The sequence below is a fragment of the Strix aluco genome, chromosome 3 (assembly GCF_031877795.1).
Source record: "Strix aluco isolate bStrAlu1 chromosome 3, bStrAlu1.hap1, whole genome shotgun sequence".
Lineage (NCBI taxonomy): Eukaryota > Metazoa > Chordata > Aves > Strigiformes > Strigidae > Strix > Strix aluco.
This window is the reverse complement of record NC_133933.1, coordinates 122,094,114-122,118,054: the sequence shown is the minus strand read 5'-3', so window position 1 is coordinate 122,118,054 and position 23,941 is coordinate 122,094,114. Positions and strand designations below refer to the sequence as shown.

At 36.9% G+C, this 23,941-nt stretch overlaps 1 protein-coding gene across 11 annotated transcripts in view; it reads left to right on the top strand.

Moving 5' to 3' along the window:
• PUM2 (pumilio RNA binding family member 2) overlaps window positions 1-23,941 on the top strand; it is a 77,213-nt gene that overhangs the window by 11,277 nt on the left and 41,995 nt on the right. For 10 of the 11 annotated variants that reach the window (XM_074820123.1, XM_074820130.1, XM_074820121.1 and 7 more), the window contains one exon: window positions 17,136-17,204. In XM_074820123.1, coding sequence (XP_074676224.1) covers window positions 17,154-17,204 — 51 coding nt within the window. In that variant the 5' untranslated portion in view covers window positions 17,136-17,153. Of the gene's footprint in view, window positions 1-12,964; window positions 13,026-17,135; window positions 17,205-23,941 lie in introns of those variants that run through there. The other variant, XM_074820122.1, reaches the window with a different exon arrangement.

Genomic DNA, 23,941 nt, shown 5'->3' with positions numbered 1-23,941 from the left:
AATATGTGGGCAAGCATTTATAATATATGGAACTCTGACATATTAACATACTGTAAAAAAACCTGTGGTACTTTATTTCTCTTAGAGGCCTAGTTTGGTAATGGTATTTCAATTTTAAAGTTTAAATCAATAAACATTTTTGCAATTAATATTGTTCTTACATAGCTTAGACTTTTTTAAAATCCTAAGAGCTGCACATTTAAAAATATGTGGGAAAGCCTTTTTATATTATCAAGACTTTTTCTTTTTAGGTTTCTGTGTGTACTGAGCTTTCCATGTGTCTTCCTAGGCATGAATGAAGTGGCCTGGCAGGAGACCAGAGGAATGATGCATGTGAACATTGGTCAGGAAGCCAGTGGGGTTGGAATAGGGGTTGTCCCAGCTTGAACAGTAGTTGGAGCAACATCAGGGCCCAATTTAGGTGGAAACACTCTTCATACCATCCCTGCAACTGCTGTGTCAGGTGCTTCCAGTGCCCAGGTACCTCATAGTGTATGTTGTCAGGGTGATGCCACAGCTGGGTATTTGTTCCAGAGCCAGGCTGGAGAGCAGCTGAGTGACTACTCCAGCAAACACTGCTGGCCCACAGGAGGTAGCATTCATATAGATCATTTGGTAGGTAGGTTGTGGTTTTTTCGTTGAAACAGTTCCTGTGTTTTGTGTTGAATCCACATCTTTAAGAAAGATATGTGTGACTTAAGTTAGTTTTTCAAAGCCTGTAGTAACCCAAACCCTAAAACTTCCAGTTAATTTTGTTAAAGCAGTTATAAATGAAACTGCATAAAATGTTTTTGAAATGTTCAGTTTGAACTATTCATTTAACTTATATAAATATTTCCTATTTTTGTGAATACGTATTTTTTTATCAGAATACATCAAGTCATTAGATTTGAATTTATGCAAAGCAATTGATTTAGTTTGAAAAGGGACTAACTTCTGGTAGGCTTTATGAGAAATAATACGGATTTAGCAGACAATCTTACTTGTTATGCTTGCACGTAAAAAAAGTTTGTTCAGGTAAAACAGAAGTAGTAGAATTAGCTTTAGATCAAAACTTAACTTTCTCCTTTTGCATATAATAACCTAGAAGAAAAAAAAAAATCCTGTTTTAAGCTTTTACCCCCAAATGCTTAATAGATACAGCTTCCTAATTTTTCTTTAAAAACTTCATTCTGGATTTCAGATAGAAGTTGCTTTTTTTCCCTAGGACTCTTGTAATGTGCCACACTTAAGTCCATGAAGAAATTTTTGCACCTTCCCTAACTCAAGAATTTATGGAATGTGTTCAAAAAATGCGGTAAATATAGGAGCAAATGTGAATAAACAAAATTTGCTGACCTTTAAAGCAGTATTATCTGTTATGTCTGGTTTTTTCTTGATTTTTTTTTTTTCTCATTGAATTTCTTTTGGCATTTTTTTGTGGTTTTATTCTTTTACTTTTTTCTTCCTCTTACATTGATCTACATAGCAAAATGAAAAATCTTTTCCTCTGACATCCTGCTTCATGCTCTATCACATTCTGTATTACACTTATACAGAAACTGTAAAGCAGTTTTGTAAATATAAAATTCTATGATATTCTACTTGTCCACTTGGACACGCTTCCTGAGCATGAAAATGATGAGTTTTTCCTTGCCAGTGTTCAGTCTGTTATAGGCAATGGTGCTGATTTTCACTAGCATTTCCCAAGGCTGATAAATCATGTAGATAAAATTATTCACAGATAAGTAAATGCTGAGTAACGGTTGCATCTCCTGCCACCTGCTTTCCATCCCCAGTGGGAACCAGAGCCATGTCTTAATCAGCAGCTTTGTTTAATTCGGTTAGGTCCATCAAAATATTTCTGCATTCCTCCAGCAGGTAAATGTCATGAACCTTATATGTGTTTTCTAGTAACTTGAACTGGGGGTGCAAAGGAACTACTCTTATTTTTAAGTGCTTCAATAGTTTTACACATTACGAAGATTTAGTGATTGGGAAACTACTCTTGCTTTGCTGTACATTGTTTCCCGTGTGAAAACAGTGTTTTCCAACCTACTGTAATCAGTACTGCCTTTATGTTCTGCCATTTTTCACTTCTCCCATTCTTCCTTAGCAATGTGAACAGAAATCAAGTACAGATCAGGAGACTTCTCCATTTCAGTGCTTTGAGTGTTCTCTGTGTACCAGTGTTTTGGGGGATTTTGTGACGGCAGAGGTTACTGTTTTGCTTTTTTTAAAGAACAGACTTCTTGAGTTAGAAGTACTAAAGAAGTGAGTTTTCCAAAATCTAAATTTATGCAAACTGTGGAAGGAGTTTAGTTGCAATTGTGTTCTGTGAGTATTGGGTAGACAGACTCTCTGTAGATTAGTATATGAAAGATAGATACTTTTTTAAAATGCATTTAGATAAAAAATATGAAGAAAATAGAAGCAGGTATAGTAGATAAATATCACAGAATGGTTGAGGTTGGAGCAGTCCTGTGAAGTCATCTGGTCCAACCCCCCTGCTCAGTCAGGACCACCTAGAGCCAGCTGCACAGAATATAGATATGTATATATACAAGAAGTAGAAATGAAGATATTGAAATCTTTGATTCAACATACATTATCTAAGCGTATCTTAAAACTGGGGATTTTACATAAATTTTGGCATGTCATGGTGCAGTCAAAGAATGTAAGACAATGCTGAAGTAATAAAAAAGTATTGTAGGTAAATATATAAAGACTGAACCATTTTTTTTTGTGAAGACAATGTAGCTTTAGCCCTGCTGATTCAGTAGGAACTTAAAATGTACAGAAAGTGAAATACAAAAATGGAAAATTGTAAATTCAGCATAAGGCAAGACAGCATCTTTACTAAAGATAATTATTTGTCTAGTAGGGTATTTCATTTTTACTCTGGTTAAAAGACTGAAGAGTTGCTTGTCAGTGTCCCTTGTAAGGGATTACTGAGAAATGAACTGTGGGAATTATCAGTGAAGTGTCAATAATTGGAAGGCATTTCATGCCGTTAATAACATGCTTTAAGTTGTGTTCAAGCAGTTGGACTAGAAGGTTTCTTCCAACTGAAATACTCTATAGTAATACACAGTAGCACTAGAGACCATTGATAGCACAGGGAAAGATGAAGCGGGTTATCCTGGAGTTGTGTGGTAGTACTGAGGCTTAATGTGTGCTGATGTGCAAACTACCAAGACTGCGATGGAAAAATCTCAGGTGCCACACGCATTTAAGAAAAGAACAGGAAGTTCAGACACACCACAGTTGAATGGAATTCAACACTTAGCTGAGATGGAAGAATCTTTTTGATAAGTGTATGCTTGACACGTTGGTGTCTAAATTAACTAGCCACTCTGATGCAAGACTAGTATCATTGGCTCATAGAACATTTCAGAATAAGAGGCACAGAAATGTGTGATATTGTTAACGTTCACATTCCGTCTGTGTTGTTCTATGGTAGCTTCGGCTGTAGCAACAGAAAATTAAAGTGGCGGACAACAGTTACTCATGGCAAAAACTTCGGAAAGCTGAACTACTTTGCTGGCAGAGGGGGAGGCTATACAGAAAAATTGGCAGTGTAAAGGAGGGCAGAGGCTAGAGGAGCACTCACTTGTGTGGGAGATTATATCCAACAGTCTTTGGATGCTCAGCTGAAAGGTAATGCATGCACAGCTCCTCAGTACAAGATGTCAAAAGATCAGAAGTGTTGAGTCAGGAAACCGCCATTGTCACCTTTCATACTAAAACAGTAGTGAGCATCTAGTCACTGACTGACAAGATTAAGTATGAACTTAATCGAGAAATAACCATCCCTGGGTCTCATTCATCTTCCTTTAAAATATTTTATATTGAAAAGGGTGTTAAAAGCTAATGAACTAAGTAAAAAACTGTCTCATTTGGTGTTTTGACAATTTTTTTTCTTTCCCTCAAGACCAAAAAAGCATTTCAGGCTCTTTGATAGCACATCTGAGGAACACCACTGTCCACTGTGGCCTCATCCTTTTGTTACCATCCCTATGGGGCTGCAGATAAGTTAGTGATCTGTTTGTCATTAATTCACATCACTTCTATAATGAAGAATTGTCTAGGATACAAAGGCTTAGTGATTAGCAGTCAGTCCGTAATATTTGGAATTAGAGCAATGAGGTTTTTGGGAAGCTCAGGATGTATTTTCTTGGGTGTTAGAGTACTTGCAAATGTTTGTCCCACATGCTGAAGCGAAGAGCTACAGCAGTGTGATGGTGCCCAAGCTATTTGTCCTGTCTTCTCCCCTGTCTGCCCTATTTACTTCTCTCCCTCGTGGTGAAGGTACTTAAGCACTTCAGCAGTTTAAGCTAAATGCATGTGGTTATGATTTTTAACATGTTGTTTGCTGCTTCTGTGCGCTCTGCCTCTAGTAGAGGGGGAAAAAGGTAAGAACTGATGGTGAAAACGTTAGTCCTGCAGCTAGGTCTACCAGAGCCTTTGTTAGAACCTGAAGAAGCAAGAGTTGATAAGCAAAAGAATGGCAGAGAAGTGCTGTTTGTAGCAGCCTTTTCAAAGCATCCAAAGGATAGCAAAGCTATAAACAAAAGAATATAAATTCTGTCTTTGCACAAAGCTTTGGTTGAGCTGCAGTTGCTGTAACTCATTTGTGTTATAATTTACAAACTTCTTGAGAAGTTTTGTGAATAGCTGCTGTGACAAAGAAAAATCCTTTTTTGGGGGGATGGAGAGAACAAAGGAAAGAGTTTTACTGAGTTCAAGAGCTTTTTAGCACTTCTCTGGTACCAAGGAGAAGCTCTGTGTATTGGATTTTGCAAGTATTCAGCATGACTTCCATGGGGATATATTAGAATTAATATAGTCATGAGAAAATGTGTGGATGTTATTAAACTAATAAAATGTGCAAATGTTTAACATTGTTGCCTCCAGGATAAAATGGACAATTTCTAGTGAAAATTTTGCCTTGATTTTAAACAATAAGATTTTGTTTGTTCAAATAAGATATGCTAATATGTTTGTGCAATGGAAATTGGGAAATAATTTTCCCATATGAGACCTCACAGTCATGTAGCTATCCCTTGGAACAATGAACATAATCTCAGCATTCAAACTGGGAACAACATAATCCGTTTCCTGACCTTACAGTGGGAGTCGCGTTTCCTGAATCATTAGTTCTTCCTTTTATAGATTCTACTTAAAACTGTCCCTAGAAGTCTTAAGTGAGCTTGCAGTCCATGTTTTTTGATTTCCTAACTGTTTGCAACTTTTACTTAAGTTTAAAAATAAAGTATAATTGTGAAATACAACTTTTAAAGAGCTTTCAAAATAACTTTCATAAACAGATACTTTAGAGACTTTTTCAAGTGCTGAGCAACTATGCAGCACATAAATACTTTCTTGTTATTGCTAGTCTATCATAGTAAAAGCTCAAGTTTTATCTTGACTGATTGATGATGGCTCCTTTTCCCTGTAAAGTTAACGTCCATCTGAAGCTGTGCTGAAGATCATTTACTTCTGTAATCAACAGGTTCTATAAATTTTGTTCAAGTGTTTAAGTTTGCAGTGGTTTTAAATTTTTATTTTGCTATTTTCTTCAATTAATCACAGTAGCATTTAGCTCCACTTAACTAGAAACATAGATTATGAATGTCAAATGTACGATTTAAGCAGCTTCTCAAACTTGTAAATTAGTAAAATTTTTCAAGCCTCGCAAACTAGGAAAAGAAATCTTAGACTTGAAGGAGTTTCCATTGTGGTTAGAGGAGAGCTGGGGGGAGGGCATTTGATTCCTGTTTTGAAAAATGTTGTATGCCCTGTTAGAAAAGCTTGTTTAATAAGTACTTGATGAGATTTTTTCCGTCATACTAGTGCTGTATAATTTGGAGCAAGTATCATAAGTTTTTCAGGTGAATTTTAAGGTTGTGGCTTTTTGTGTGTTTAAAAAAATCTAAATATCTTGCAACCTGTGTGCTTGAGACATCACCATGTTACCTGCTTGTGACTCTCAGTTCTGGCAGCAGACATAACTGGAAAGAGGTAACTTGTCTGTGTTTCCCCCCTGTTTGATTTGAAACAGCTAAGAAGGAATTTTTTGTAACATTCTGCAAGGTGTTTTCATGTAATTCAACTGGAAGGAAAACATTAAGAAACCTTCTGTGATACACTTTAAATCAGTTCCCTAGCTAGAGAGAAGAAAATTTCAGTCTTTAATTTTGAAGATACTTGATTTGTATTTCTAGTAGTTTCAAATATGCATGGAATAGATATCTTAAGGTTATCTGTTGTCAGGACAAGGAGAGTAATTGCAGTCACCTGACTTGTGCAAACAAGTTTATTTCATGTAGTTTCTCTTCTTCAGAGACTCTTCCTTAATCACACTTGCTGTGTTGTGGCAGCTGTATAGTTTCTGACCTTTTCACCAACATTTTGAGCTGCAGCTGATAGTTTTAGCTTGAGTGATACTTGACCAGTTCCCACCCACTGCATATTGTCTCATGCTATCAAACTGTGACATGCTACCCCCTCTTTGTCAATTGTATTAGTTGTGTGTTTAGGTATATTCACAAGCATGCCTCTGCTTTCTTCAGCTTTTTTGTGCTTTGACATACTTCTGGAGTTGGTCTTTAAATTTTCACCCTTTCTGACGTACTCTTTGAATTAGTCTTTACATTTTCTTGATGTCTCCAAATACCTGGCACTCATGCATTGTTGAGCATCTTAATGTGAAACACTACTTTATTCTTACTTTACCAATTCAGTGTCTCATTCTGTCAATCTTTGTCACTTGCTTTATGCTTAGACTGAGAGCTCTTTGAAGCAGAGTCCTTCGTACTCAGTGCTTATTGAGCAGTTGGCATCTCAACATAACAGCATGTGGTCAACTGTGCGTTAACTTTATCTTTGATTTACATATGGATAAATTATCCTGTATACTTTTGCAGCAGTAGCTCTATGCAGAATTGGTTCAGGTCTGCGAGGAATTATTGGCAGTAGCCTAAATCTGAACGGTAGCAACTGCTTCTGGAGGTAACGTGGGCTGGAAGCAGCCAGCGCCTATTTGTGCACCTTGGAGCCTGACATACTGGGAACCAGAGACTGGAGCTGGCTGCTTACAGAGCCAGATGAAGTTTCTTTTCATTTTATTCCGCTGTGCTCCAGGTTCTAGGTGGGATTATGAGTGAGGCCTCATTCCAAACGTGATTATTATGTGACTGTGGAGTTATGTACCAAAGCTAAAACTTGTTTTAGGCATGCTAGGAGAGTTTTGCATAGATGTCCAGGATAAGGTGGTGGGAACCAGTAAGCTCAGGAAAAAATGGCTGCATATAAGTCGTTCAGCCATTTCACATTTGCAGTGTGTTTCTTCATGTTGTCTTACTTTCTTCTATTATTCAGGGTGTCAAGAAAATAAAAATATTTTAAATTTGAGTTATTTATTTTGCTTAATCTAAGTTATCTGCAGGTTTAGAGTGTAGTTTGTTTTCTTTTTTTCATGTGTTTAAAACTAGGGTTTATGAAAATGTATGACACTGCTTTATTGCATGGAGGAGCTACATTTAGTTTTCTGAATGACCTTGGTTTGGTACAGCTTACATTAAAGTCAGGGAGATGGGGGCCCTTGCATCTCTGGAAGTAATGGAATAGTTAAGTGAAAGCTTTTCTCTTTAGTGAAAACAGTGGAGGTTGGAATTCACAGGGAGCAAAGCAAAGTGGTGGGTAATAATGTGAAGGGTTGCGGGGAGCAGCACGTAGTTGGGTAAATGATTTGAGGGAATACTTTCTTTTGGATATGAATGAATAACCTGGAATTTAGACATCTAATGGGAAATTTTGCTTGTAAGATCACCTCCTTATATTTTGTTAGATAGTAACTGAAACATTTGGGGTTTTTTTTGTCTACCTTTTGCCTACCCTAAGTTCTGCTGTTTATATGCTGATAGCTGCTTTTACATCGAAGTGATCTTAATTTTTTTTGGCTTCTTAAGTGAAAAGGTTTAAAAACTTGATTTTAAATCCATTGTAACACAGATGTATTAATGCCAATCTTTGAACTAATTTTTGTTACAAAGCTTACATTACTTCAATTTGAATTGCATATAGCCTACTTTGTTTCCAGTAGCTTAATCTTCACCAAAGTCTGGTGTTTTAGACTTTTTTTCCTTCCTTTGAAGGACTATGCTGGCCAACATTTAATGATATTAATGTCCAAGGCTAAGTTGCTGCTCTTACTGAATTAGAAATGAGGTTTATTGAATTAGAAGTAGTTTCTTTAGTTTTATTTGCAGTTGGCTGTTTTCTTCAGCTTTTAGGTAATTGTAGAAATCTACGGTTAGTTTAAACACACATATTGTCTATATTCTATCCTTAGAAAACAGCTGAAAAAAATTGATAACAGCAGCTTCTTTAAGTGTCCATTCCCCTGCTGTAGACAGATAAAGTATAAAACACATATACTTCCCTATAGCAATTTTAAAATACGTTTAAAGAAACATGCTTTAACGTTCTCTGGCTGTCCTTGAGGTTGTGCAGAGTTTAAAGGCTCAAAGAATCAAGCTAGATTTTGAAGTAGACTGGCATATATTTGAAACTTTTGTGTTTTTCACTGGCATTTTATGCTGGTGATACAGAGAAGTTGTGTGTTTTATCAGCAGCTTTCTTTAGAACAACTAGTTATTAATAGTGGAGTGAGAAGTCTAAAAATTCTGAATTCTTTTTTGTACTACCCACAATTCGATTCATTGCCTGAAGACTAGGTAGTTCCATTTCTTCATCTCCGGTTTTAGCACCCGCTTCGAGAATGTCAGACCGTGTTGGTATTCCCCAGGTTCTTCTTGCCTGCTAGAGGAAGAAATAAAAAACCACAACGGAGCTGGTTCCAAGGGTACTGGATTGTGAGGGAGAAGTCATGATGCTAGAAACTTCTGGGTAGGAGAATTACTGTCAGAACTTCAGTTTTTGCATGTAGTGTTCCTGAAAACTATATCCTTGAAAAATGAATGTTATGATAAATGCATCTGCCATATTCAGGAGTAAAGAAAATGAAAGTAAATGCTCTGAAGGGGATTGCTATATATCCAGTATTGCTGGGATGGGAGGAACTTTTCTGATTTCAGTGCTACAGTAGCACAAAATAAAAGTGTTTCCTGGAAATTCTGTCCGAGTGACTTGCCATTTCCTCAGCCTCACTTTTAATGGGGGTGGGGGGAATATGTATATATGTATGTACAAAATACTTGTCTTGGTATAAATTATATTGTTTATAAATCAGTTATGTTCCATGAGATTCCTTAAAATCACATTCTTTTTAAGGTGGTATTAAAAAATACATAATTTTTAAAACACAAATTTAAAGCTTGTTTTTTACTTTTTGGGCGGGGGGGGAGATGTTCTGTTTCAGATTCTCTGGTAGCAAAAAGAAAAGTGAAAATAATTTAGGTATCTAAAGAAAACACATCAGCAAAACAAAAGTCTTGACTGCAATGTCGAAAGATAATTTATGGAAATTTTTACTGGATTCTAGGCCTGTATGTTCTAATTGTTCCAATTCTTGTTAACACATTTAAGAAGAGCTTGTTGACTATTAAAATGGGAGTTATGTTTCATTAATCATTACAATATATATTGAGATAAATTGTCCCTAGTTCCTGCTTGTGTGTAGATAAGTTTTGGGTTTATACAGCATTTTCATCTTCAGAAGAGGCAAAGGTTTAAGCCTGTTTTTAATGGCTTATTGCCTAGAGAGCACTCAAGTTTTTTGTTAAGTTTATAAACTTACTAAAAAAAGGATTTGAATAAGAGCTAATGATGAAGTAATGAGGACTGATGTCTCAAAGCAGCAATGCAGCAAATGAATGTCACGCTTCCTTATAGGAATAGCTGTATAGTGTTATTACTGACAAAGCCTTTCAGTGTAGAATGAAACTATAATGGTTAGAAATTTCTCATTAATTCCTCTAAACTTCTATTACATCACCAATAGCACTTACTACTGTGTTACAGGAAGATTATGCTGACTAGCTTAACAAGAAAAGAGTAGGTTTTTAAAATTAGAAAAAAAGATTTGTCATGTACATATATTAAGGAATCGGCACCAATTAAATAATAAGCATGCTTAGACAAGAACTGCAACTCAAATTTCATTTCACAGCTTTGTTTTCAAACTTCTGAATATATTTGGTGTCTTCCTCTTTTGTTTGTGGTATATGTATGCAGGAACATTGAAGTGAGAGGTGCAGAATAATACACGCATGTCTGAGAGTGCGGTAGGGGGAAGGTTAATCTTGCCAAACTAGATGGGATTACACCTTAACTGTTTCACATTGGAGATTAAACCTGTACATTTTCTTATACAAAAGACAGTTCTTCAGTTTGATTTACAAACAGTAAAGGACCAGTCGACCCCCTTTTTGAAGAAATACCTTTTCTTGTAGGTCTTTTAAATAATAAACTAAAAAATGTATGGATAAATATTTTAATTGTTTTAATTAAAATTTTACAAGTAACTTTCTGTTTAGAAAAACTCTAATTGGACAATTTTTATGGTATTTGAGTTCTATTTTGTAAAATTATATATAAAATTTTTATCAACTGTCTCTTCTCTGGACTTTTATTTTGAAAATATCTGCAATGTGTCACCCTGACTTCCTGTTCTGTACATTTCTTAGAAAGTCTTTTGAGTGGATAATTTCTTACATGATTAAAAGACTTTGTTGAGAAACCTGCTAAGTTATTTAGTATAAACTACATGCCCTACTTATGTTTGAATATATCACTTTAGCTCTTCAAATGGAGCAAACATCATAACTGTTATATAAAATCTGGTTTCAGTACAGACACATTATTATTCATTTATGTGAGGCTGGTAGTTCTGCCAGTATTTGACTGTAGGGATTGAGTTTGAGGACACCTGACAGTAGTTCAGAAAAACTTGTGCTAACAGTTCTGCCGCTCTTGGGGCAAAGCTTGAACTTGTTGGGTGGGAAGACAGGCATGAAAGCCTGTGCAAGGGAGAGAGAAATTTCATATGTGATGGAAGAGTTCATGTCTGGGAAGAACGAGTGCAATTAACTATTTCCTAGACCACGTTTCATTCTCTAGCTGAGAACAGAACCCAAGGTTCCTGAATCTTGTTAGGCTGGTGAACCATCACATATCTCTGAAACAGGTGGCAAGATGTCTGTCGTTTTCCTCTGCTTTTCTTCATGGGAGGTGGTGTCCTGTTGTGCTTTATCTGTATGCTCTGTTGGAAATTATGTATCTACTTGCAAACTTGGCAGTGATTTTTGAGGTGCTATGCAGCATAATTTTATACATATATATATATCTTTGCTGTTGATAAAAGCCTAGGAAATTCCTTTCTCCTCTGTGCATCCTTCCAGATTACTGATACTCCTATTGAAAAGAAAACAAGCAAAATTGGTCAGTGTTGTACATACAAGTGTGAGGTCTTTACGATCACCTTGCCCCATTGTGATGTAGCTTTTTCATCAGGGTGGGCAGTGTTTTTGCTGAGTAGATATTTTATTTTTTTCCCCCCTTGCTACACGTTGCAGAAACCCTAACTTGAAATCTCCTACTTTCATTTTTTTCATTGTTAGTGTCCTCAGTTCTGGTAGGATTGCTTCTCAAACTTAGAATACAAAGTTCACAAGGAAATAAAACAGAAGAATGTTATGATCTAGAGTGATTGCTTAGCCAGGCCAACTAGATTGACAAACTAAATTTGTTTGTGTTAGAGCATTTGAATGTATTAAGGGACATACAGTGCAAAAGTATAGCTCAGTCTCAGAATATCAGTTAAGAAGCCTAATATACAGGGATTGAAGAATTTTTCACTTGCCTGCAAGAAGTTTGAGCTGGTTTTATAACACTTTTTTTAATGCAATGAAAATTGTTAAATACTTATTGGGGGAAGATGTTTTGCTTTTGACATTATAACCATGGAAATGTGTGTTAGGACATAAAATTGGTTGCTTAGGTGTTTTGTCAGAAATGCTTATTTGGACTGCTTAAGGAGATTGGACTGCTCCATTTCAGAGTATTTAGTTAAGTCTGCAGTTGCATTACAGCTACATATGGTACTCAAAAAATGTTATCTCTTTTCAAAACACAGCATACCTGTAGACTTCAAATTATTTGGGGCAGCAGCTTTTATTAACCAGTATGGCAGTAAGTGAACTTTTGGTTCCTTGATGCCTCAAAGAGGTATGGGAAGATATGTCTAGCCAAAGGCAGCTTTAATCAAACAAATGCCTTGTTTTCTTAAAATGTTACACAAAATATTTAGTATTTTGTAAGTAACTTGTGTACAAAACATAGTTCAGTTGTGACTAGTAGTTGCCTGTTCAGCTGCTGAGCAGCTTTTTTTAATCTGGATGTACTGTCTTCTAAACCAAAATAAGGAAATTTTAGGTAATTTGGCAAAATGTTTTAGAGGAGAAATCTCTATATACAGCACTGAACTACAGTATTTGATAATAGAGATTTGAGGATTTGCAGTTTAGGCTTGTTATATAGCTTTCCCCTGTTGTTCTTTGTTATAAATCTCTACTAGATTTCTGTATAACATTTTAATTTGTATTAAAATATTTAGTACTTTCTTGCTGGCTACCCATCTGAAATGTTAAATGAGCTTTTTGTATATGTAGTCAAGTGTCTGGCATGGCTTTACAAGACAGTGTTTATGTATTGTGTTTTAAAATATAGCCATTTTAGTGCTCTTAAATTAGTTTCAACCTTGCTAATAATTCTAAGCCTCTGCCATATCGTACATAAGACGATAAATGTTGCAGAAGAGCCACGCCTGCAGAAAACTACTAAAGGTATTTTGCATTAAAGCATATAGTAAAATAAAGGAAAAGGCTCAAGTGTTTACAATGTGAACAGAAGCTTCTTTTTCTTTCCAGTCACAGTACTGTAATTGCCAAGTGTTTTGTGTTGAATTTATGGCCTAGTACCATCACTTCAAAATGTGTCATTCTTCTTTTCTTTGCAGGGGGATTAGAGTTTTCACCTGGGAGGGGCAGGATGAGATCTGGAATTTCTTCATGCAGGAAAAAGTATCTTTACTACTTTCTGGTTAGCTGGTTTAACCACTTTTGATTTATAAAATGAAGTCTTAGTATCTTTTTTTTTGGTGGTGGTTCTGTTATTTTTCTTCAACTCTTTTTTTCAAAGAAGGCTTTGCTTTTGCAAGAAAATGGTTAGAAGCTTATTTCTGGCAGGATTCAAGGTTTTTGGAGAGAGTACTTGGTAGATCTGGATCTAGGTGCCTGGATTCCAGAAATGGTTATTATTTTAAGCAGCATTTCTTGTGGTAATCCTAGATGACTATCCAGTCAACAGTCTATCTCCTGAATTCTGTCCTGAGTTATGTCAGGACATGGTTTCATGTTACTGGCTTATCATCCAGCTGCCAATAAGCAAGTACTCCTACTCCACCTTGCTCCAGACCAGTTTCTCCTTGTTGAATTCTCCGTGTCAGATCTAGTGGTCTCGCCCCTGTGGTGTTTTAGGGAGGTAGAAGGTGCCCCTGCCTGTGGCAGGGGGGTTGGAACTAGGTGATCTTTAAGGTCCCTTCCAACTCAAACCATTCTGTGATTCTGATCTGGTGAAATTCTCATGCATGGAAAAAGAAGGAAAAAGACCTTCTGAATCAAACCTGTTACTTGATGATTACCAAGTTCATTGGGAGGGGAGTGGTAAAAGCTGCTGGGGGAAGGATGGAAGGACTGTCCGATTCATCAGTAGCTGGCTAGATGTGCTCAGCTCTGTCATGAACTCAGTTTATTGGTTGAACATTGCAGCATTCAGTGTTGAGGATTGTCTTGTGGGCATAGTGTGAAGTAGTAGTGAAATACATAAAGAAATGAGATAACTACTCTTAACTGGGAGTTTTGACAGAGTAAAGAGGTTTTTGCGTAGGACTAGATTTAAAATAGTTTTGTGAATTTCAAGGGAAGAGAGGGTGTAAACTTTAAGAAGAAAGAGTTTACTAAAAAAGAATATAATTTTATTTTTACTCTGTGTTAAAATCTCATTCCTAATGCTGTGATGAAAACTGGACTAATACATGCTGGTATGTTGTATCCAGGTTCTGTGGAAGGGCAAAAACATCAGAATTTTCTATCAGTGTGTCAAAGGGGAAAAGTTCATGGATACACTTAAAAGGTTCTATTTAACAGCAGTGCGTGAGAAATTGTTATACTTAAAGACTTCTTTCGTGTGTAGTACCCATTTGTGCATAATTTGGGGGCCCTGTGGAATGATCTGATGTGTATCAGAAGTGTGGAACCATTTCCTGCTTCTCTTAGTTGGAAAGGCTATTAGCATTCAACTCCTGAAAACTAAGATTAGATCTAGCAACTAATCCCCAAAGCAGGTAGGTGGTAAATGGAGAAAGAGGAGTCTTCAGGGTGATTGTCGGGGGAGAAGAAAACAAGAGAAAATACATAATCAACCAAAACTAGGAAAAAATTGTAAACGTTGAGCAGTATGTGCTGTAGGCCTCTTTTGATGTATGAATTATTCCAGATGACAGGGAATGAATGAAAATAGAGAAATTGTTTTTCAAATGTTCTGAATTTGAGGTTAAAAAAGTATATGTTAAATATATTTTTTTCTGGAGCATATGAATTGGGTGAATGTTGGCATTGAATTAGAGAAAATAAAACTTCCTGGTAGTACAGATGATGCTAACCAAAGTTTTTCCTTTGGGGACAGGGCATGTCTTTATATGTAGTACATCTAGCTTGGTGGTTGTCGTTCTGGGTGTTTTCTTTTGTTGTAGTGACAGGGCTAACATTGAAGAAGGGAGATCTTCAGAAGACGTTAATGCTGCCTATATTTTCTGCAATCTGTAAACTTGTCTATGAAAAATGTATTCAATATCTGTATTATGTCTGTTGCTACTGCTAGTAGTAGATAACACTTAAGTTTCATGTTTGTAAGAAAGGGGCCAGTAAGCAAAATCAGTGTTCAGTGTACTAAAGTTTATTTGCAGTTTCAGAAAAAGTCACGTTTCTTAGAGTTGACTCTGAAATGCTCAGGAAAAAAAAGGAGCTAGCTGTGGTATTACCCTGATTCTTGGATTGTCTTTTCTTACAGACTTGGAAATGTGTGTGGCCATGTTTTTGAACTTTGCTGGATTGTGAAAAATAAGCATTTGGTCTTACAGCACAAAAAAACACCAAACAAAACCACCACCAAAAATAAAATAAAATAAAAAAAAACCAAACAGCCAAAACAATTAACCCAAACACCAAAAAACAAAAACCCAAAGAAAACCCAACCAAAAACCCACAACTGAAAACTTACACATCTTTCAAGTGTGGTTGTTTTTTATCTAAGAGTGATTTGGGTAGTGTTTCTTGTAAATATTGTTTGGCAAGCTTTAGCTACAAATTTTGTTTAGAGATACTGTTAGAGCAAAACCACCTTTTGAGACAGAAGTACCTAATTTACTATTTGACTGTAATTGAAACTAAAGTGCGTGACTTCAGCATGGGCAGTGGCTTATGGTAAGATAATCAAATCTCTCAACCATATACAGAATAAATTCTGTTTTCAGAAACTCTAATATCCAAATTCAGAAGTCTTCAAAATTAGAATTTCTGATTTTTCTTTCTAAATAATTCCTCTTCTACAGTGAATTTTTCTGTGTGCATGCACAAAGATCTTATTATCCTTGGAGCTAATAAAAAAAGAGCTTCTTTCACATAAATTATAAATGATCTATTTTTTAATTCATTCGGAAAAAAATGTCTTTAGCTTTTTTAAGGCTACATGAAATTCTGATTTCAGTTTTTAAAATAATAAAATCAACCTAATTGACTTTCCAGTGATGCTGACATTTAAAAAGGCCAGGATGCTGATTTCCTTCCTCCTGCCTCCCCCCCTGTAATTCACAGTGAAACTAAATTTGCTCTTCAGTAGCTCACTGAAATTGTTGGGAATTGGTTTCAGAATCTGTCTTAATTAAAATATTGGTTTTTTCTGAGGGAATATTTCTTTGAGCTGTGAAATTTCTTCCTCAAAAGTATGGAGACACTCAACCTTAGAAGTTAACGGCTTATAGTGATTATGGGGCAATAGCAATATTTTGAGAGTAGAATTCTGAGAATAGAGCATCTATCGACAGGTAGTTAACACTATTCCAACTCCAAGAAAGAATTGGAAAAGCTGTTTGGGCCGGAATGTTAAAAGTGCAAGATTGTTTCTTTGCCTGAAATTTGAGTGTATTTTGAAAAGTGATCTTAATGTGTTACCAGCTGTATGGAGTAACTTCATTTTGTTGTATTTGTTAATGTAAACAAATGGGTTTGCTAGGTGAAACTTACTCCTCAGGAGAGACTGATATTGGGAGGGAAACTTTAATTTTACTTTGAACTTGAATAACTTTACCATTCTACCCAGCTGCATCTCATTGTTGAGGAACAAGGGAAGGGGAGAAACAAATCTGAATTTCCCTTTTTTAATTTGTTTTTCTAAGCTTGTCGTGGCTTTAAAAATTCTTTGTGGAAACCATTTTCTCAGGAAAGAATGCACCCAGTGCATTGTGTCTGCATGTCGTGGAAAATGAGGTGGTTTATCGCTGCAACAACTCTTGCTTTAGTAATATACCTTTCATATTTACCGCATAGAAAAAAAGACAACACACAGAGAAGGAAGAGTACTATTTCCTGGAAGAAAGCATGAGAAATTGTGATCATGCTAGTTACTAGATTTTAAAAGCAACATGTCACTAGTAGCTTTTGTGACCTGTCTTGTGAGCTTTTCTTTGTTTGCTGCTAAGTGTACTCAGTAACACTGTGCAACGGCTCATCTCCTTTCCAAAGAATATTCTATGTCCAAATCTGCAATGTCATTTTTTTGCATTTGTTGCAAAGTTAATGTTGGTCATTGTTTCCATAGTGAGTGATATCCATCCAGATATATGAAGATAATTTTTAAGTCTTTCAGAATTTCTTGCGTGCTATTATATTAGCATGGTTTCATTAAATTAGTTACTAACTGTATCTGTTCATGAAATCTAAACTCATGTTTAGTCTAGACTGAGTAGCAAATTTTGTGTGTGTTTTCAATTGTCAAAAATCATGTGAAGTATTACAAACTCAACTTTCAAAAATATATTTGATTAATGGATCGCTCTTTTGTTTTTCCCCCTACAGGTCCGATCTGTGGATGAGATGAATCATGAGTTTCAAGCTCTTGCCCTAGAATCTCGGGGAATGGGAGAGGTAATTACTGAGGGCTGAAAATGCAGTTGGTGGTTTGGAAATGTTACAGTTTAAGAAATCTTAAATTATACGACATGAAGCAAAGAGCTTGTCTTAAGACCAAATTGATTTTTCAGGCAACTGAAGATTTCTGAAGTACTTTGCAGGAACACTGGGATGGTTGTTGACTGTATCTACTGTGTTACAATGTCAGTCTTATTAGATGACTGATACTCTTGGGGAGGTGACAGAGTAATTTGTTTGAAAGTGTACAATTCTATGAAATGAGGCATGTTTTCAGTGTCACTGTATCTAAGCTAGTGAAACAATTGCTTACTACCTCTGAGAAGCCAAGGAGACTGGGATCTCAAAAAGGTTTGGCTGCAGAAAAACAGAAACCAGCATACCGTAGCAGAAATGTATGGTAATTTACTATTTTTTTTACTGATAAATACTCCTTAAAAGAAAGATTTTTAACCAGGGTGAAGAGTGCTCTTACGTAATTTAGCTAAAGGGACGAATGACTTTTTTTGACTGGTTTGGTTGGTTTGGGGTTTTTTAAATCAGTGTACTTTTGAAGGCAGGGGGGGCATATTAAACCATGGAGGATGAGTTAGCTCCTTCAAAAGCAGCTCCCTGAACTGTTTAGAAAGTAATCAGCATGTGTTAGCGTTACTTGCCCTGACAGGACATGGTAATGAAATAAATTCATGTTGAACTAAGAGCACAGCAGTGTGATAGAATGGATTGGTAAAATTCATATTGGTGTTTGTTCTTTTGCCACCCACAAAGTACTCTGAAAGATTGAAAGCAGTGGAAGTGAAGGATGGCACAAATGCCTGGGAATTAAATTGAGATATATATGACTGCTTATACAGATCTTCGGTTTAGGTTATCTCCGTTTGAGCTACTTCTGCATGGTTATGATTTTGTTTGTTTTCATGGTATTCTGTGGATCTGTGAAGATGTTTAAAAAAAAAAAAAAGCACAGCAGAACCAACACACACACAAAGCCAGAGTATGGTAATACAGCATCAGAAGTTGATACTATATTGTGACCCTGCACTTACTAGGTTATTATGTCTTTAATTTCAACAGTGTCTTCCGGGTATCTTGAGGTAATACAGGTTCACATTGCTAGGTTGACTTAGTAATTTTCTTAATGTACTACACAACAATAAAGTAGTTCTGGAATAGATTCCATGGCTGCTCTAACCTTTTTGATTATAACCTTCAAAAATATTAAAGGAAAGGACCTCATAAATACCCTTGTAATCTAGATTTGGTAGTTGTACATTCTTATGTGCTCTCCTCTTTGTGTGTTTTTTTTTTTTTTTTTTTTTGAATGGTGTGAAAGGGAGGTCATGTCAAGTGATCTGCTTCTAGCTATTGGGAAGTTTTTCTCTTCTTCATTTTGTCTGTCAGGATAGATTTTTCTCTGAACTGAAATTAATTTCTTGTTAATCTAATCCTCCTTGGTCTTTTTTTTTCCCTGACTGGGAATCAATACTTGGCGTTAGGAGGCTGTTACGTCTTACTTTTCACATCATTACTAAAATCAGGACTATGTGAATCCTAAAGCAAGTATCTCTTCCATGTGCTAATAAAGGAATATAGTCAGTGAAATCTGTCTTCATTGTACCATAGTCCTCAATACTGGGGTCGATACTAGGACCAGCGCTATTTAACATCTTTGTTGGTGACATGGACAGGGGATCGAGTGCACCCTCAGCAAGTTTGCTGATGTGGTGGTTTGACCTTGGCTAAATGCCAGGTACCCACCAAGTTGCTCTATCACTTCCCCTCCTTTCCCCTTTTTTTCTCAACAGGGCAAAGAAGGGAAAGAAAATAAGATAGGAAAACAAAACAACCCTTGTGGGTAAAACAACAGCAGTTTTAATATAAGCAAAGTGAAGCAAAGGTCCGTGCGCGGAAGCAAAAAAAAGAAAACAGATTTATTCTCTACTTCCCATGAACAGGCGATGTCGGGCCTTCTCAGGAAGCAGGGCTCCGATACACGTAGTGGTTGCCTCGGAGGACCAAGGCTGACCCCACCCCCTTCCTCCTTTCTCCCAGCTTTATACTGAGCAGACGTCAGATGGTCTGGAATATCCCTTTGGTCAGTTCGGGTCAGCTGTCCTGGTTGTGTCCCCTCCCAAGATCTTGCCCACCCCGTCCCACTGTGGGGGGGAAATGTTGGAAAGAGCCTTGGTGCTGTGTAAGCACTACTCAGCAGTAGCCACAACACCAGTGTGCTATCGACACCCTGCCAGCTCCCGACATAAAACACAGCACCATGAGGGCTGCTACAGGGGAAAAACCAATTCTGGCTCAGCCAGACCAGGTACAGCTGACAACACCAAGCTGTGTGGTGCAGTCGACACGCTGAGGGAAGGGATGTCATCCAGAGGGACCTGGACAGGCTGGAGAGGTGAGTCCATGCAAACCTCGTGAAGTTGAACAAGGCCCGGTGCAAGGTCCTGCACATGGGTTGAGGCAATCCCAAGCACAAATACAGGCTGGGTGATGAGTGGATTGAGAGCAGCCCTGTGGAGAAGGACTTGGGGGTATTAGTGGATGGAAAACTGACTACAAGCCGGCAATGTGTGCTCATAGCCCAGAAAGGCAACTGTGTCCTGGGCTGCATCAAGAGAAGAGTGGCCAGCAGGTCGAGGGAGGGGATTCTCCCCCTTTACTCCATTCTGCTGAGACCCCACCTGGAGTACCATGTTCAGCTCTGTGGTCCCCAACATAAGAAGGACGTGGACCTGTTGGAGGGAATCCAGAGGAGGCCACGAAGATGATCAGGGCCTGGAGCGCCTCCCCTGTGAGGACAGGCTGAGAGAGTTGGGATTGTTCAGCCTGGAGAAGCCTCTGGGGTGACCTGATAGCAGTGTTCCAGTACTTAAAGGGGGCCTACAGGAAAGATGGGGAGGGACTCTTTATCAGGGAATATAGTGATAGGATGAGGGGTAATGGCTTTAAACTGAAAGAGGGCAGATTTAGGTTAGATATAAGGAAGAAATTCTTCACTATGAGGGTGGTGAGACACTGGAACAGGTTGCCCAGAGACTTTGTGAATGTCCCCTCCCTGGAAGTGTTCAAGGCCAGGTTGGACGGGGCTTTGAGCAACCTGATCCTAGTGGAAAGTGTCCCTGCCCATGGCAGGGGGGTTGGTCTAGATGATCCTTAAGGTCCCTTCCAACCCAAACCATTCTAAGATGCTCTAACACATTTTGGAAGTAATATGTACTGGAAATCCTTCTGTTAAGCTATCCATCTGAGCTGCATCCAGATGGAGCCTGGTATCAGTCAGTATCGGGAATAGGACAGCATAACATGAACCAGATGTACGGTTTCCTTGATCTGTTTCTGTCTTGCAATTCTTTGTTAATTTATTCTGTAAAGAAACAGACTAAAGTTTTCTTAGCAAGAGATCTGCTGTATTGCAGGCATCTTTCTCTAAATGTCTCCTAAAATTTTAGCTGTTAGATTGGTTAAACACAGATGATGCTTCTGGCTCCAGCTCCCAAAAGCTATCATGACCGTTAAGGTCATGATAATATTCTGAAGAAATACTGACACATGGTGCTGTTTCTTTTCTCTAGGCATCTGTTGTTTGCTATTTCAGGGTCAGCATAGTGGGCTTCAGGACCTTTGGTGTGACCTAATACAGGCGTACATAAAATTAATTGCCAAACAGAATATAAAACTAAATCTTTTTTTTGATAATGTCTGTTCTTCTAGAAACTTACAAGGCCAAAGCACACACCAATTTCATTTTAGGGACAATGTATCCATTTCTGGGGTCAAAACTTCATTTGGAGCAATTGTAGAAGGCTCTGTAGGAATAACTTCTGATCTTAAGAATAAATAAAATAATTTTAAAAATCCTTAATTCAGGAGCCAGTAATCGAGACTGTGCAGTTACTTATCAGAGAGCTGGTTAAGAGGCAGCTTTAGCATAATTGGTTATTATCTATGCATAGAAAAGGGCTTTGTTCATTTGCCAGGGACATAATGGGGGATCAGTGCTGATACTGAAAAAGACACTTTTTAGTGTACTGTTGGAAGAGCTTAGTAAGAAATACGGCAATCTTTTCCATTATTTTGAATTAGGATTGGATGTATCTTTGTAAAGCTTCTTTTTTTTTTATTATTGGATTAAATGCAGGAAATACTGAGCAAAGCGCATGTTATCAAAGGGCAAAGCACAATGATTTTAGCCACTTGTTTTAATTTGCGAAGACTTCTTGAGTAAGTCTTTTTCACTAGAACTAATCAAGTGGGGTTTTTGTCTTGTCTGTAAAGAGGAACACACTTGTTTTGTTTTTCTGAAAAGTACTCTTTTTTTTTTTGAGTTCCATAATGAAATAGTTCACAGCTGTTAGGGCTGCTCATTTATATGGCAATCCAGTAGCTAAAATGTCCCTTTAAAAAGAGCTTAGTGTATGTCATATCCATCATCTGTCAAAAATAAATAATAAATCTAAATCACTAGCCCTCAGGGAGGTCCAAAATTGTAAACTTTTAAAAATACCATTTATTTAAATATTTGAGGGACTTTGTTGTGTAAAAAATTTTAATGAAAATATTTTCTGCAAATCTGATCTTCAGTAGGATACAGTTTAAATTTAGCTGCTTGAGGAGTACATGATGCATTATGTTTTGTGTTAAAGATATTCTGTATTCTTTGTGTACCAGAGTACATGAAGACATCAAGCAGTTGAATATATTCGTTTGGACTTTGAGAGTATGTAGTTTAAAAAAAACCAACCACAAAAAAACAACAAACCAAAGAAAACCCCAAACAACAACAAAAAAGTCCCCCCAAAACAACATGTGCCTTTGCAGTGAGGATTATTGCTGCTTTCTATCAGTGGACAGTTTTTTCCTCTGGTAGAAATCCTGTGCATGAGTTTTGAAATCAAAACCAGTATTGCAGTGTGTTCTGCTCTAGATTTGCATATTGTTCTTCACATTGTGTTTTCTGAACACCTGTATGATAGTGGAATTTGCTGATTTCAGGGTAAGCATGCTTTAAGGTGCTGCTCGTTTTATGACACCCAAGATATTAGTCGATCTGTTTTATTCTGACATGGTTGCGTTAGGCTGTGACACATTCACATTTGTCTTAACTCTCATCTCAGCTGGACGCGTATTTGAACTTGTCTTAGACTGCATTTAAAATAAAATATGATTCTCAAAACTAAGGTTTCATAGATATCATGAAATGCTTGCTTTCTGTTTTACCACTATCCTGCTAAATGAAAAATAAGTAGTATTGCAAACTTGTTACAATATAAAGCTAAAAAGAATGAGTAAATTGCATAGGGTGATCTGAAATTTATAATATTTTGCTTTTAGTTGAACTGCAGTTTTAAGATTCTGTTAATCTGTTTCTTTGTCCTCTGATGGCTAACTTCATCCCTTAAATTTGGGGTAAACTTAATACCCTGGTGCTCCCAAAGTGTGTTTGGTTGACACCTGGTAATGATTCTCCCATGGAGAAAGTGGGTGTCTCTGTCAGGGCAGGTTATAACAGTATAACACTCTCACAAGCATAATACTCTTCTGTAGTTTTGTTGAGCTTTGGCTGTTCTTCATCCTCCACCCTGAGTCTTTCTATGTTAATGAATTTATGGAAGGAACTTAGGAATTTCAGTATGTTAGCTAGTCAGAGTACTTTGTTTCTGGTAAGAGCTCTGGCCAGCATGGGAAAACAGTAATCAACAATCCTTACGTTACTCCAGAGAAGCTGTCACCTCTGTTTCAGCTTTAATATTGTGGCTGGTTGATGACAATCTTACCCCCTTCTTTAAGCTGTTTTCACAAGCTCTTTCAATGCTATATTAAGAAATACCTAAAAAAAATACTCTTGTTAATAGTTTCATCAAGGTTCATACTAAGCAGCTGCGAAGTTCAGAAGGGTTTTTAAGTCACTTAAGTAACAAGAGAGTCAAAGCTTCAGAATGTATTCTTTTATTGCAAACAAAGCTTTATCAGATTACATTTGTTTTTTTTCTAAATTCACAAAATTTTAGAATTCTAAATTGACCGTTACATTTTGCAAAATTTGGATTCCGATGCTGTCTTTGGAGCTCTTCGCTTTTTTTTTTTTGCAAGTTGTTTTCACTGTAGTTTCGGTTGATGGACCTTGTAAAATATGTAATACATAGTTTGGGAATACAGGTTTTTAATTACATATTCAAGAGAAAATGTGATACACAGAGTTTGGTAGTTGTACTGCTACCGATGGGAAGAGTTAGAGGAATAAAGTAATAGTAGTAAAATAAAAGCAAAAAGGATGCTGACGTTTAAGGTATTTTTGTTTTGGTTGTTGCAATGCTTTTGTTACATTGCACTAAGTCTTCTGTCCTTGAAGACAGTACAAGAAGTCATACTGATCTAACTTGGAACTTTCTGCTTTAGAAGTAGTAATGAAGAAAAATCATTACAGCTAAATTAAATTGTTGGTAGAATTCAAATTTGAGTGTCACAGATCTGTAACCAGCGGATCCCTATGGTCTAAAGGAGCTGACTTACCACCATGTGTGTTAGTCGCTTTCTAAAATTTGAAATGTGATGCATTTCTAAGTGAACAGAACTTTACAGTGAACTGCCGCTGTTTCTGGTTATTGTGATAGTATTAGTTCAAGGCCAAGCTTTTGAGCCAACACGGAAAGAAGGCAGTTGTTAGTTAAAAGTTTCTGAGAGGATTGCCTCGGTTTAATACGGAGATTAACTTTATTAGCTTT